The 15,045-nt window shown below is 53.7% G+C and overlaps 1 protein-coding gene across 2 annotated transcripts in view; it reads left to right on the forward strand.

Moving 5' to 3' along the window:
- NRBP1 (nuclear receptor binding protein 1) overlaps window positions 1–15,045 on the forward strand; it is a 78,075-nt gene that overhangs the window by 55,253 nt on the left and 7,777 nt on the right. For both annotated transcript variants that reach the window (XM_075916280.2, XM_075916281.2), the window contains exons 8-12: window positions 1,064–1,147; window positions 1,444–1,502; window positions 5,495–5,593; window positions 5,723–5,855; window positions 6,132–6,234. In XM_075916280.2, the coding sequence (XP_075772395.1) occupies window positions 1,064–1,147; window positions 1,444–1,502; window positions 5,495–5,593; window positions 5,723–5,855; window positions 6,132–6,234 (478 nt within the window). The remainder of the gene's footprint in view (window positions 1–1,063; window positions 1,148–1,443; window positions 1,503–5,494; window positions 5,594–5,722; window positions 5,856–6,131; window positions 6,235–15,045) is intronic.

Raw genomic sequence — 15,045 nt, forward strand, 5'->3', positions numbered from 1 at the left:
TTTTGCCCCTGTACCTTTTAATTTGTTTGTCTAACCTCCTCATATTTGTGTAGTTCTGAAATTAAATGCCACAGTGTCAGGCTGCTGAGGGGCTTTTCCCATCACAGGGGTGTTACATTTTATTACATTATGGTTGCTATTTCCTAGTGGCCCACTTACATTTACCTCTTAGATCTGATCCTGCGCTCCATTTAGGACTAAATCAAGAACAGCTTCTCCCTTTGTGGGTTCCAGAACCAGCTGCTCCAGGAATTGTTGTAAACGATGCTTCTGTGCAGTGGTTCAGCTTTTTCCCAGAGTAACCTTGGGGAGAACACTGAAGTGTTGCTGCTTGGTAGGATTGTGTGTGGGGAGGGTGTGGATGCCCCATCGGCTGATCATGATGTAGGGCTGGGAGCACGTTGGTGCGGGAATGGCTGTGAGTACGAGGAAGGAGGGATGACCCTTGTGTTCTCTACCACCTTGATTTTTTTCCCTTTCCCCCCAACTTGTGGGGCTAATGTTTAGCCTGTTTGGAAACTTGTCCACAGCCCTCTAGTGAAGTGAGTGTCCTAGGAGCTTCCCCCCGAAAGCCCCACATTCTCATTCTGCTTGCCCTCACTCTTGGATTTGGTTCCATCTTGCTGCTGCTCATCGGCTGAGTGCTCCGGGTAGAGGCCTCGCACAGAGATGATCCATAGGTAGTCCTGCAGAGGTGTTGAGCTGGCTGTGTCTCTTCTCTGCACAGGGAGACCCCCATCTGCACTAGTGCCCTTGCTGACCATGGAACAACTTGCTTGATTGCCAAGCTGTCTGGTCTGGAACTCAGTGCCTCTGCAGCCAAGGTGCTCACACTGGATGCTGTGGTTCTGAGCTTAGCTGCTCCTCCTTTTGCAGAGCCAGGGAGCCACAGTTGCTGTTTGAGTCCAATGCTAGGTCTCCTAAGTGAGTGTGAGAGTTACGAAACCGGGTGGAGAAACTTTCCAGTGGCCCTGCTCATTGTGGATAGCTGTGCCTTCCTCCAGCAGCCTGGGGCCCAGCTGGTGAGGTTTGCTACATTTAAACATCTGTGACTCTCTTCCAGTGGCACCGGACACCATCAATAACCATGTGAAGACATGTCGTGAGGAGCAGAAGAACCTGCACTTCTTTGCCCCAGAGTATGGAGGTACAGTAAAGCAGCACAGTGCCAGCAGGCCTCAGGTGTGGTCTGGCTGCATTGTGTTTTGCTGGTAGGCTGGTCTGTGGGTGGCTATTTCCTGCATATCTTGGGAGAAGATGCAGCTAAGCGTAGCTATTGCTGTTTCCCCCTAGACTGTGTGGCCCTGATCTGGAGCCATTGGGATCCCTTGTCCCTGGAACAGCGGTGGGGAGGGGAGGTTGCAGGATCTCAGTGTCTGCTGTGGGGACTCCCAGTGCTATAAGGTGTTGAATTGACTGTGGAGCCTTGTTCCTTTGTTACAGAAGTTGCCAATGTCACTACTGCCGTGGACATCTACTCCTTTGGCATGTGTGCACTGGAGGTGAGTGGGAAGGTGGAGGGCTGGGGACGTGCTCTGGGTGTGGCGAGGGATGTCGAAGTGAAACAAGAATCCTTTCTGTTGAAGTTACTCAGTTTCCCAGTCCCTCAGTAACAGAGTGACTATTTCTGACCAAGTTCCATGCTCTCCGCCCACCCCTCCCTCCTTGCCTCCTAGCACTAACATGCTAGACAAGGCTTTGGGCTGGCTGGTCCCTCTCCATTAGTATCTGTCTTCTGTGCTGGTCATCTTTGAGTGGCACTTCCTGCTCCAAATGTAAGAAGTGACTTGAGGAACTTACTGCTGCAAGATACTGAGGCCAGGAGTTTAGTAGGGGTCAAAGGAGGAAGGGACGTTTATATGGAGAATCTGAAATACAAAGCTTACTGCTTCAGGGCATAAACCAGCTGCCTGAGACCAGACAGAATTGGCTCTGTCACTTATCCTCTAACAGCCCCTTTGTGGTGGCTTTCCCCTCACTCTGAAGCAGCTGATGCTGGTTACTCTTGGTGTCAGGAGATGGGGGTAGATGGACCCCCTGCTCTGCTTTGGCCTGTCCATTCCTATGCCCTTGAGTTAACCGGGTCTGAGCCAAGACATTAGGAGTTCAGCAGGAAAAAATATCCTCTGACCAGTTCCAAGAGAGAGACCAGGTAGAGGACTCTGCAATCCTTTATGTAAGCTGCTGTGGCCTAACAGTAGGAAATGTGGAGGGCTGGTGGGGCTCAGACTGTCAGTGTGGGGGAGTCACACCCCATCCACAGCCAGAGGTAACTATCAGCTGGCAGGGACACAGCATAGCTCAGACTTGTTACAGGAACCAGGAGCAGTTAGTACAGCCCAGCTTGGGGAGAGGGGCACCCTGAGTGAGGGCTCTAGGCCCCTGCTTGGCCCCCCAAGCCAGCTAGACTCCCCTCTCCCTGAGAGAGTCAAAACTAAATCAAAATACAGGACTACACCAGACTAACACGGCTACATTTCTATCACAAAACTAAATCACATACTCAGCAACTGGTTCCAGCTGTCTAGGCAGCTCCACCCCCTCCTTTGTCCTGCTTTCTGGGCCCTGGGTGTTACCTGACTATCACTGGTTGCATCTTCTCCCTAGGATCAGGTGGCAGGACAGCCTGGGCCATTCCCTATGTGCCTTCCCTCAGGAGTTCTCCCCCAGAGATCCCATCTCCCGCTGGGCACCCCTCCGCCCCCGTCCCCCACATGCAGTCACCCCCAAGCAGCACATGACCATAGGAATCACATACAGCAACTGGTGAATATAGTCCCCACTACATCTCAGACTAACACCACAATAACCTGTGAAGCAAAATCTGGTCTGGTATCTTAACCTCCTTGCGTTTCATAGAATCCTAGAGCTGGAAAAGACCTCAGGAGTCATCGAGTCCAGCCCCCTGCCCAAGGCAGGACCAGCCCAACTCAATCAACCCAGCCAGGGCTTTGTCAAGCCAAGACGTAAACACCTCTAGGGATGGAGACTCCACCCCCTCCCTAGGGAACCCATCCCAGTGCTTCACCGCCCTCCTAGTGGTCTGTGATGATGAGGGATTCTCCGCTGACCTGGCCGGTTGCCCATCTCTTCAGGGCTCTATGGGAAGTATACATAGCTCAATGCATGAAGCATTGACAATGATCCAGTAATTTGGACATAAAGCTTTTTAAAACCGGAGCCCGGGGATCAAGCAAATCAATCCTGGGACACAAGGGCAAATAACTGCTCTAGAGCAGAAAAGCAGACAGTCTTGCCCAGAAGCAGGAGAGGCCACGAGGTGAGGAAAGGCATGACGGCGTCCGCTGGGTCCAGTGCAATAGTATTCTCCCCAGCCTGGGATACAGAGGCTCCAGGGCAGGCATAGAAAGAATTGGACGCTGCAAAAGCCTGTGCAGTGGTTGGCAGGCTGTTGCTTGCTTCCACAGGAGATCAAAGGAAAGATGTCCAGGATGGTCCCCGAGTGCCCAGCCAGTGTCTGTGTGCCTCTCAGTGAGCAGCCGGGTCTCCGGGGAGGAGTTTGCTTGTCCTGTGGTCTGAGAGAAGCAGCAGTTGGTAACTGGTTTGTTCTCTGCAGAGGGGCTCTTGTTTTATTGTCCTTCTGTGTCAGGGCTTCAGTGCTGTGCTCTCTCGACAGAGGAAAGATCAAATGCTTGGAGGCCCATTGTCTAGGATGCCAACGTGCTATTGGAGATGGCCGAGGTGGCCTCCTCAGGGAATGCTGTTGAGTTACTTTGATGGCATAAATGAGACCAGAGAGTAAGGTGTGAACGTGACCCTGTTGCTGCACAACAGTGACGGGTGAAAACCCGCTTTGGCATTTTGAGTGCTGAGCCCTGTATGCTTAGTTCTGTGGCAAACGTTAGAACGGTGGAGAGTGCATGATGGGGCAGGAGGGAGCACCATGACCCCAGGCCAGCTCCACCCCAAGCCTCACTCCCCTCACCAGCCCTATCCATCCCTCAGTCAGGCTTCACCTCCAGACCCAGGTCTGCCCTCGCTCCCTCTCCAACTCAGGCTGCAGCTGTGCTCTGTCCCCCAGCCTCGCTTCAGCCCAAGCTCCACTGCTGAGGGACCTGCGTTTTGAAGTGGAATTGTTATGCAAATCAGAGCTCCTTTTTAGCTAAGGTGCTGGCTACTCATTGTGAGCAGCAGCCTGCCGGGAGGAGGGGGAGTTACTGTGGCTACATTGTGAGCTGCTGCCTTTGACAGAACAGACAAGCAGGAATGCTTCAAAAGGGCTTGGGGAGTGTGGCACTTTGTCCATCTTGGGAGGCAAGGACCTTGGTCAAGCATAGGCAGATGTTCTGGACTAGCAGGTCAGCCCTGGTCCTGGCCTCTCGCTCTACACCTGGCCTGTGACACCCTGGGGCTGGTTTGGGAGTGTCCGGCTCCATTCCTGTTTCTGCCCAGGCTGGGCAGAGGTGAATGTGCTGCTTCATCCCACCAGCTCGGTGTGGGCTGGAGATACTCGCTGGAGCAGGAGCCGGTGAATGTTAGTCTGGGTCCAGTGATGATGGCCAGACAGCCTTCCCAGTCTGGTCCTTGGCAAACAGCCAGTCGGTCTCTGGAGCAAGGCAGGGCCTGTTCGCCTTTGCACAAGGGAATCCCCCAAGGCCCATTTCCTTCGCATGATCCCAGAATAGCCCAGCCCATAGTTTCTCTTCCCCCATTTGCTCCACTCTCATTCTTCTCTCCTATTCGGGTCCCCGTGACACTCTGAACAGAGTCTTGGGTGGTGCCAGGTGAGCATTGTTTGGACTCATTCGCTCTGCCGAGTGCGGCGCAGGTGCTTGCAACGCCCTCGTTCCAACCCTTTTTCCAGGCGCTAGCTAGCCATTACCACAGCAGTCCCGTCGGGGTGGCGGGCTGCAGTTGGAAGCATGGGAGGAGCCTTACCGGAGCTTTGAGGTTCCCTCTTGTGGGTAGCAACACTGCTAATGGCACTTTCTTAGCTACCACTGAGAGTACTGGGCAAGTAGCCTTTCCAACTGGCTCTGGGCCTCAGTGGGAGCAGCAGTTGTATTGGCAGAGGTACGGCAGCCGTCCGGTTGGGCCCTGAGGGCCTGCAGGGTGTGACCTTCTCCTACAACATGGATCCAGTATTGCCAACCCCAAGAACACAGAAGCCATGAGTGAGACCCAGCTAACCCTGACCTGGACTTGAAAGTCATGATTTAAAAGAACAGCGGGTGCTGAGCCATCGGGTCTGCTAGCGTCCTTGGTTCAAGCTTGTCCCTACAGCCATGAAGGTTGCTCAAGAGTTTTTCTATATATATATAAAAAAGGCAGATTCTCCCTCTACCTCTGATCACGTGCCTCCTGGGGCTGGGACTTTACAAGAAGCACCAATTGTCTGATCACATGACACATCTCTCCCCCTCTTCCCCCCCCCCCCCCCCAAAAAAAAATTCTGGGAGTAACTTATTCAGACTGAGCTCGGATCGAGTCATTAGGCCACCTGGGCTTGCCTGACCTTACTTTCTGCTGGCAGATGGCGGTGCTGGAGATCCAGGGTAACGGTGAGTCCTCCTATGTGCCCCAGGAGGCTATTAACAGCGCCATCCAGCTGCTGGAGGACCCCTTGCAGAGGGTGAGTGCAAGGCAGTGTTAGGAATATGCTTGTTGACATGCAGGGACCAGCCTTGGCCCCTGGCAGCAGCACCCCTCTTTGGCTCTGTGGGCTGTGCCTTCCTAGTCTGTGTGGCTTGTTGCCTTGCAGGAGTTCATTCAGAAGTGCCTGGAGTTGGACCCTGGGAAACGCCCCACTGCTCGGGAACTCCTCTTCCACCAAGCTCTGTTCGAGGTGCCCTCCATGAAGTTGCTGGCCGCTCACTGCATTGTTGGACACCAGCGTGAGTATGAGATCCAGGGTGCACCTTGCTCTGGGCTTTCAGGACATCACTTCACAGCCCCCCAGTGCTGGGAAGCAGGAAGCTGTGTCTGGAATTCACTGCAGTCCTGCCAGGCTGGGGGTGGCTGTACCACTTGAGTCTTTCTCCTGCTCCCCTGGGTGGTGCCCTGCCTGCTGTGGGAGCAAGAGCTGTGTCCAGGGACTTCCAGCAGCCCCCCCAGGCAAATGTGGCAGGGGTTGAGCAGCTTGGATGACGCCTCTTCCCTCTTCTGTGCAGACATGATTCCTGAGAACGCGCTAGAAGAAATGACCAAAAACATGGACATGAATGCAGTACTGGCAGAGATCAACCACACGGACCGCGAGGGAGTCAAGATGATGTGAGTTCTCCTCCCGTCACTCCAGTGGACAGCAAGGGCTCTCCAGCACTTTGTGATCTATTGCTGTCATCCCTGGGAGCCCCAGCCCCTCCAGGCCAGGTGCTGGACAAAGACAGGCCCTACCTCCAAGAGCTTAGTGCTGAGCATGTGAGGCTCCCCTGCTCAGCTCTGGTGGGGGCGGGTTCATTGCGTGGGGATGGTCCCAAAAGCCTGGCTGCTGCGGCGGAGAGACTGGAGGAAGAGGCAGTCTTTGGCTGCTCCGGGTTGTCCTGGTCTTCCCAGGATTACACAGGGCAGCCATTGTTCTGTGTGCCTGGAATGATCCAGGCAGGGGATGTGGAGTGGTGTCCCAGGGGCTGGTGAGGAAGTAGGACTAATAGCGTAGCTCCTCTGACCGGCAGCCCAGCCTCTGCTCTGTCAGGTCAGGCTGGCTCCCACAAGTCGGTGAACACTTTCGGCACAAGCCCTAGCCATCTCCATCTTACCGTACCCCAGGGAATGTACTGAGTGCCCATGGCAAGGCTCTTCTCTGTCAGCTACATCCTTAAGCTGCTCTCTGCAGCCATGCCCATCTTGCCCAGTATCCTGTCTGCCAACAGTGACCAGTGCCAGAAGCCCCATAGAGAGTACCAGACCAGTAATCATCCAGTGGTCCATCCCCTGCTGCCATTGCAGTCCTGCCCGGGAGAGCCTGGGTGGCAGCAGGAGTCAGTGCCCCTGCACTCACTGTGGCAACGCAGTGGCCTACTCTGCTCTGTCGCCCATCTCCCAGCTAGGTCGCACTGCTTCACCCTGGCTCTGCTCTGTTTCTTGGCACCTGAGGAGTGACCTGGCTGGGAGAGGAGTGGAGCAGGCTGCTGCCTTGCTTTGCATCCCACAGCTCCTGCCGCCAGGGTGAGGGTGGGGGCCCCAAGCCCTGCTGCCATTCTGGTCCACACGGCCCTGGTAATTCGCTAGATTGCCTCTCGGGGGAGGGGGTACAGTGGTGGCGAAGCAGGGGAGGCTGTGGGTGGAGGAGGGCATCGCCTCGTGCCCCCTACAGACAGCCCAGCTTCTGGCAAACAGACTAGGGACACCAGCCCTGCCCACTCTGGCTAATACTCACTAATGGGCCTGCATTAACCTGCCTAGTTACTTTTGAACCTGTGGTTAGTCCTGGCCTCCTCTAGGCCAATATTGCTCGACAGATTTCCAGTGGTTCAAAATGGCCGTACTCCCAGCACTAATTCAGTCATGGGCCAAGAGGCCTTGTTCTCAGCCCTCAGTGGTCAGGGCACTTACTTCCGTTTCGCAACCCTTCCCTGTCAAAGGGGCCTGTGCTTCTCGGAGGCAAGAGTATTTTCAGCGCCTGGCGCTCCTGGTCCGTGTCTCATCAGTGTTCTCAGAAGTCTTCTGGGGTGATGACTCATCTCCACAAACAAGAAGTTCTGATTTTCCCACACTTTGCTGGCAGCCTGCTCAAAGGGATTCCTTCAACAGAACTTTGGCCACTCAGACCAATGTTCCCTCTAACTTTTCCCATCCATATGCAGAATAAATGATGTGCACCAAATCATGTGCAGATGTGCACCACCAGTAGAGAAACATGCTGCTGGATGTGGGTTCTGTGGTGGCTCTGCTGATCAGATTGAATCTCTCCTGGGTGGCCACCAAAGCACTCGCCTTCTAGGGAGCACTGCCGTAGACCTATTTCTGAGTTACACACCTTAACCCCAGCAAACATCTGGTTTTTGCAGGAGCTTCTCTCAGTGCAGTAACGGCAGAGCATTCCTCCTTTCCACAGGTTCATACCTCTAGCCAATATAGTCAATACAGTGTGTCACCCTCAGCCATTGGCCAGAAATTGTCCCCCAGCAGCTGACATCTTGACAGTAAATCATGCGAGAGATCCCCCTGCTTCCAGGGTGGCTCAGAACTGTTGACTCGCCAAGCAGACACAGCTTAAATAGGTTCTTCTCCATGCCTGCATGTTGAACGAACAACCCTCTGTGTTTGCACAGGGGATCCCTGTGTTCAAACATCAACCTTGGTAAGAACAGCTGCAACCCTACGGGGATAGGGAGCCCACCTAGACGCTCACTCTGTTCAGTGTAGGATGGTCTTCTCTCGAATCCCCCCTCATGGACTGGCTGGGTCTGAGAGCAAGCAGACATGCCTGTATCCATTTCCTCCCACTGATCAGAGGCAAATATATAGAGTGTGATGGACAACATGTCCTAGGTGTCTTACATAAATTGTCAAGCGGGGAGAAGATTGCTTTCCCTCTCCACCAAAGCAGTCCAGCTTTGGAGGTGGTGCACGTGAAGCCAGATCACTAGCCCACCAGCTTACCTTTCAGGCATACAAAACGCCGCCGTGGCCGTCCTCAGCAGACACTTCTCCCAAGCTCACGATTGGGAGAGGGAGCTCACTCCACTCAGTGTGTTTCACTGTTGGGGTTTCCTACAGATAGTCTCCTTCGTTCAAAAGAAGAATGCTCCCAGTTGTGTTCAAGAGGGGTCACCACTCCCTGGGGTACACCTTTACCCAGTAGTGAGCAGCCTGTGGCCCATGGGCCCCTCCAGCCCATTGGGTTCCAAGTGGTGGCCTAAAGACATTTTGTTTGCTGTTGCTCACGTGCGGGGTTGCCAGATTCCACTGTATTTTCTGCTGGTATTGCTAAAGTGACATGCGCCTGGAGCGAGGTGTGTGCTGACTGCACACAGCATTGACTGGGAGAGCCGGGTGCTCCCTCTGCATCCAATCAAGGTGCTGCTATGCTTCAGTTGGCACCCCCTGCAAATTCTAGGTCTGCTTAGCAAAATTCCCCTATCCCACAAGACCGTCTTGGTTATGACAATCTTACGGGCCAGTGAGCTGGAGGGCCACTCACTAGCCTAGGTTGCCTATCGCTGCTTTTCTCCTGTTGTGTGCGTTTCCCCGGCTAGCCAGGGTACTGGTCAAGATAGGCGCAGCCAAGGTGATTCTGGGACCTGTCAGAAATGAGAAATGTAGTTTTCTTTCTTCACTCAGCTCAGTGCTTGTCAACCAGTCACACTAGACTGTCTCCCATCTCCCCTCGCAGGATGCCAACCCAGCCTAGGTCTTGGCTCTAGGCTCAAGGCCTGGTTCGAGGGGATTAGAAGCAGCTTGTTCTGGTGGCATAAAGAGAGTGCTGTTGCGGAGCAGGAAATAATCTACTTGTGACACGCACCCAAAAGTGGGTGGGAGTCAAACATTTGTGAGACCAATGCTGCTCAGTCACCCGGTTTTATGAGATCCCTTTGTAACGCTTTTCAGTCTAGGTTGGACCTAACTCTCTGGAGTAGTTTTGTAGTGTCTGCAAGTGTTGCCACCTCACTCCGTGTTCACTCTTTTCTAGATCATAAGGTAGGTCCTTCAGGGATCCTGCTACTTACCTCTGCCCATTTTAAAACTGACCAATTATTTCTGTCTCTTAACCAGTTACTGATCTAAGGGCACCTTACCTCTTATTCCATGACTGCTTTGTTTGCTTCAAAGCCTTTGGTAAGAGCCCTTGTTGAAGGGCTTTCTGAAAGTTCAAGTTCTTCGAGTTCTTGCTTATGTTCATTCTACCTAGGTGTGTGCGCACCGTGTGCACGAGTCCCGGAAGGTTTTTACCCTGAGTAGTATCCAGTGGGCCATCTGGGGAGAACCCTGGAGTGACACTGGCATATCGGCCCATCTATACCCCTGCTGGCCCCCCACCCCAAGTTCTTTCTTACCCCCCCTCCCCAGGGTTGCTGGAGCGCTTTGCTTGTTATTTGCAGTTGTGCCCTTAGTTCTAGTAAATCGTTGTGTAAATGGTTCTCCTTAGAGTAGTTGTTTGGTTGTTTACATTAGAATTGTTGTTTCGCACCCCTGCTTCCACCTTAGGGAGAACGCCAGCGCTGTGCATGGTTCCAAAAGCCCATGTCCTGCAGAGACCCACAGGACGAGTGTTTTAGGTGCCTAGGTGAAGGACATCTCACTGACTCATGCAGAATCTGCAGGTCGTTCAAGCCTAGAACGAAACTCAAGCGCGACTCTAGGCTAGAACTGTTGCTGATGGAGTCAGCGCTCCAACCTGCGCCATCAGGCCCCACGCTGTCAGTGAGGAGTGCACCAGCATCGGTGCGTGATGTGGGGGCTGCGCCGAGGTGCGCAGTGAAGCCTGACCGTTCATTGACACTGCGGCGCCAGTGCCAGTCCCTGGCAGCAAGGACAACCCAGAAGGTGCAAAGAGGGAGATTGTGTCGAGGTGGGAGCATGGGGTGCGTCCACAAACGGCCCACCCAAACACAATGTTGCTCCCGTGCTGCGTAGGTGCAGGTTTAGCTCCACACAGCCAAGCAGTCCGGAGGTCCAGGACCTCTCAGCATGAGGTCCGTGAACCATCAGTCCTGGACACGTTTGCGGTGGCCCATGAGCTCATTGAGCTCACATCTCCGCCGGCCTTGGCACTGCGAGAGGCAGGCCCCCACGCACAGCCCTGTCGTGAGAGGCTAGAGGCATTGAAGCCTCCAGCACCAAGGCGTTTACCATCGGCCTGGGGCGCAGGCCTGGCACCAAGCCCCACAACAGACCCGCTCCAGCTGGTGCAGGGATCAGGGTACTGCGCAGGATATTAACCACCCAGCACCTATAGCACCTCAGCCCCCTCCAGAACCGGGCCGTACGCATTATGCCGGCACCCAGGGTATCGCACCGGGGGAAACCTGCGGTGCTGGTGCACCATAGCAGGTCCCATGATCCGATCTCATCCATGGCACCACCATGGTCAGCGTTGGATTACTCTTCGGAGTCAGAATCCATGATTTTGAGGGCTTTCTCACACCAATCTTCTGGATCTCGGTGATTCCGTTCTCCGCACCGGTCCCACTCACGGAACCAGTCCAGTTCGATTTGCCTTTCTAGGCACGTCATTCCGTTACCACCGGTGTGGCTGCCTCAGTGGCAACCACAAACACAGTGGCCTTTTTGGACCCCCTGGACACATCACCAGGCCCAAAGGCAGCGTGTGCCAGGATCGGTTTCGGCCTCCCTGTACTCAGGGCATAAAGGGACCCCCGTCAGCTACACCCCTTACCTGGGCACTGACTTTGGAGCCCAGGGTTAGCCTGTTGGGAATGGCAGGAGCTCCAGTGCCTGTACACCAGCCAGTCCCTGAGAGCCAAGTCTGACCGCAGTCTCCTCAAAGACTGGGGAGGGACCCCTTCTTCCCCTCCCCACCTCCTCCCGAGGAGACTGTATTGCCCAGGGAATCATCATCCTCTTCCCCCGATAAGGTGTTGGTGGGCCCGTTTCCAGTCATGCCGACCATGGACATGCACACCCACCAGGAGCTCCTTTGGAGGTTGGCAGCAAACCTGGGGGTACTGGCTGAGGAGGTACCAGAGGAGACTGACCTGATGGTGGACATTCTAACGGCGGATGCCCCACCTAGAATTGCCTTGCTGCTGAATAAAACGGTGGCCAAAATTACTAAGCTTGTGGCAGACGCTAGAGTCCATTCCACCTACACAAAAAGAGGTGGAGAGGTGGTACTTTGTTCCTCAGGCTGGGCATGAACACCTGTTTGCCCATGCACCCCCTGGCGTGGTTGTGGTGCAGGCCACATGCCGGAGGGAGAGGCAGGGCCAGCCTGGGCCTACCCCCAAGAGCAAAGAACCAAAAAAGCTCGACCTCTTGGGGAGGGGAAGGCTTACGTCACCACAGGCTTGCAGCTTGCAACAGGCAATGGATGGCAGATACACCTGTAACTCCTGGTGTCACTAGAGATGTTTAAGGACCAACTTTCTAAGGAGTCCCAGCAGGAGTTCAGGGTGCCTGTGGTGAAGGCAGAGTGGTGTCTTGCATGGTCCTCCAGGTGGCCTTGGACGCTGCTGACTCAGTGGCGAGATCAATGGCCACGGGTATAGTGATGCATTGCAGTTTGTGCCTGCAGGTGTCTGGTATTCCACCAGAAGACCATTGACCCTGCAGACCTTGCCCTTTGAAGGGTCGGGGCTCTTTTCAGAGCAAACTGACAATAAGCTTCGTGGCCTAAGGTTAAGGGTGTGACGTTGAGGGGCCGGGGTGTGGATACCCAAGGCCTTCAGGCTATGGAGGCAGTTCCAGCAGGGCCCCAGGCAGGAGGGCAATAGGAAGAGAAGAACAGAGGCAATGATAGGGCCAACCATAGACGTTCGAGGTTGGCGTCCAGTCAGACGCAGGGGCCCCCTAATAAGTCACCGGGCCTAAGGTCAGGATTTTGAAATTATGCCTGGGGGCAGACTACCACACCTGATCCTAGATCATCCCTTCATGAACAAACTGGGCCCTTTCGATCACCATGGACCACTGGGTCCTCGAGATAGTGGTGTGTACTCTGTCTTGTTCCTGTCCTTCCCACCCCCCTTCCCCGTCCCTCTTCAGGGACCCCTCTCACGAGCAACTCCATCAGCAGGTTCACCCGCTGCTTGCGCTGGGTGCGGTAGAAGTGGTTCCGCGAGAATTTCAGGGGAAAGGGTTCTGCTTCCAGTATTTCCTCATCCCAAAGTGCAAGGGGGGGCCGTTCACTCCATCCTAAACCTCAGAGAGCTCAATGCCTGCATAAGGAAGTCAAGGTTCAGGGTGGTGACCCTAGCCTCCATCATTCCCTCGCTTGATCTAGGGGACTAGTACTCCACCCTTGACTTGGACGCGTATTTTCTCATCTCTGTCATCCCTTCCCACAGAAGGTTCCTCCATTTTACAGTTTGCTCTGGCCACTACCAGATTACGGTCCTCCCATTTGGCCTGTCAGCAGCCCCCAGGGTATTTACCAAATGCATGGCGGCAGTGGCTGCCTTCCTAAGGAGGAGAGAAGTGCAGGACTTCCCTTTCCCTGGGCGACTGGCTCATTGGGTTTGATCCAAGAGCCAAGCGGTGGCCCACATAGCCCTGTTTCAAGAACCCTTCTCCTGCCTAGGGCTCATGTTGAATAAGGATAAATCAACCCTTGACCCTGCGCAGGTTATAGAGTTTGTGGGAGTGAGGCTGGATGCCACGACAGGTCGGGCGTCTCTGCTAACCACCAGGTTTGTGGCAATGAGGGGCATCGTTCTGAGGCTCCAGGCCGCATCTCTGACCACGGCAAGAAACAGCATGAGGCTTCTGAGCCATATGGCGGCTTGTATGTACGTAGTGCAGTATGCCAGGCTGTGCCTGAACCCTTTCCAGGCCTGGTTGGCGAGGGCCTTCAGGCCAGCCCACGATCAGGTCGATGTCCTGGTGACCAACCCACTGGAGGTCCTGCCTACCCTGGATTGGTGGCTGCAGAAAAGGGACGTGCGGGGGAATCCCTTTTGCCCTGCAGCAGCCCTAAGTGTAGTTAGTGACGGACACATCTGACATGGGATGGGGAGTCCGCCTGGCCGACTTACGCATGCAAGGTATGTGGGCGCTGCATATCAGCATTGGAACATGCTCTGAGATCTCCAGAGATGGACATTCTACAGCCTCCCCAGGCACCTTATTCCAGTGTTTAACCACCCTGACAGGTAGGAGCTTTTTCCTAATGTCCAACCTAAACCTCCCTTGCTGCACTTCCAGCCCATTGCTGCTTGTTCTATCCCCAGATGCCAGGAAGAACAATTTTTCTCTCCTCCTTGTAAAACCCTTTTGATACTTGAAAACCGCTATCATGTCCCCTCTCAATCTTCTCTTTTCCAAACTAAACAAGCCCAGTTCTTTCAGTCTTCCCTCATAGCTCATGTTCTCTAGACCTTTCGTCATTCTTGTTGCTCTTCTCTGGACCTTCTCCAATTAATCTACATCTTTCTTGAAATGTGGTTCCCAGAAATTGACACAATAGTCCAATTGAAGCCTAATCAGCAGAGACTGGAGAGGAAGAATAACTTCTCGTGTCTTGTTCATAACACTCCTGTTAATGCATCCCAGAATCAGGTTTGCTTTTTTTTGCAACAGCGTCACACTGTTGACTCACATTTAGCTTGTGGTTCACTCTGACCCCTAGATCTCTTTCTGCCGTACTCCTTCCTAGACAGTCGCTTCCCATTCTGTATGCGTGAAACTGATTGTTCCTTCCTAAGTGGAGCACTTTGCATTCGTCCTTGTTAAACTTCATCCTGTTGACCTCAGACCATTGTGGTCCCTTCCAGTTCTAGGGTTCTATGATTCTGCACTCATTGGATGTAAGAAGAGCGCCTGTGGTTTTTTTAGACAGGACAAAGCCTTTTCATAGCCATAGTGGATAGGATGAAGGGCCTCCCAGAGTCGTCCCAGCGCCTGTCCTTGTAGATCATGGCATGTATTAAGGAGCAGTGGAAAAATGGGCTCCTCCTATCAGAGCCCAGGCCTCCTCTACAGCCTTCCTAGCACAGGTACCAATTCTGGACATCTGTAGGGCAGCTGCCTGGTCATTGGTTCATACTTTTGCTAATCACTCAGCAGGCTAGACACGACGTGGCCATTGGCAGGGCAGCGTGCAGTCCATTTCCCGCTAGGTTCCAAGCCCTCCTCCATGGGTATCCTCCTTGGGAATCACCTGCAAGCACTCGAAGAAATGGTTACTTTACCTCATAATGGTTCTTTGAGAGATGCTGTATCCCACCTGCTTCCCCTTCTTTCATGAATCTGTTCTTTCCTAAGGTTTTTTGGTCTGTAATTACCAGTATGGCCTTAGGAACCTTTTTAAAAAAAGGGTTCCATTTGCTGTCTGCCAGCAGTCTGATATAGAGGCTGATTTAAATGAAAGGTTGCAAATTACAGTTAATTCTGCAATTTCATACTTGAGTTTCTTCAGAACCCTTGGGTGGTACCACCTGGGCCTGGTGACTTCTTGTTGTT

This window comes from Pelodiscus sinensis, chromosome 3, assembly GCF_052426305.1.
Source record: "Pelodiscus sinensis isolate ZL-2025 chromosome 3, ASM5242630v1, whole genome shotgun sequence".
NCBI classification, from domain to species: domain Eukaryota; kingdom Metazoa; phylum Chordata; order Testudines; family Trionychidae; genus Pelodiscus; species Pelodiscus sinensis.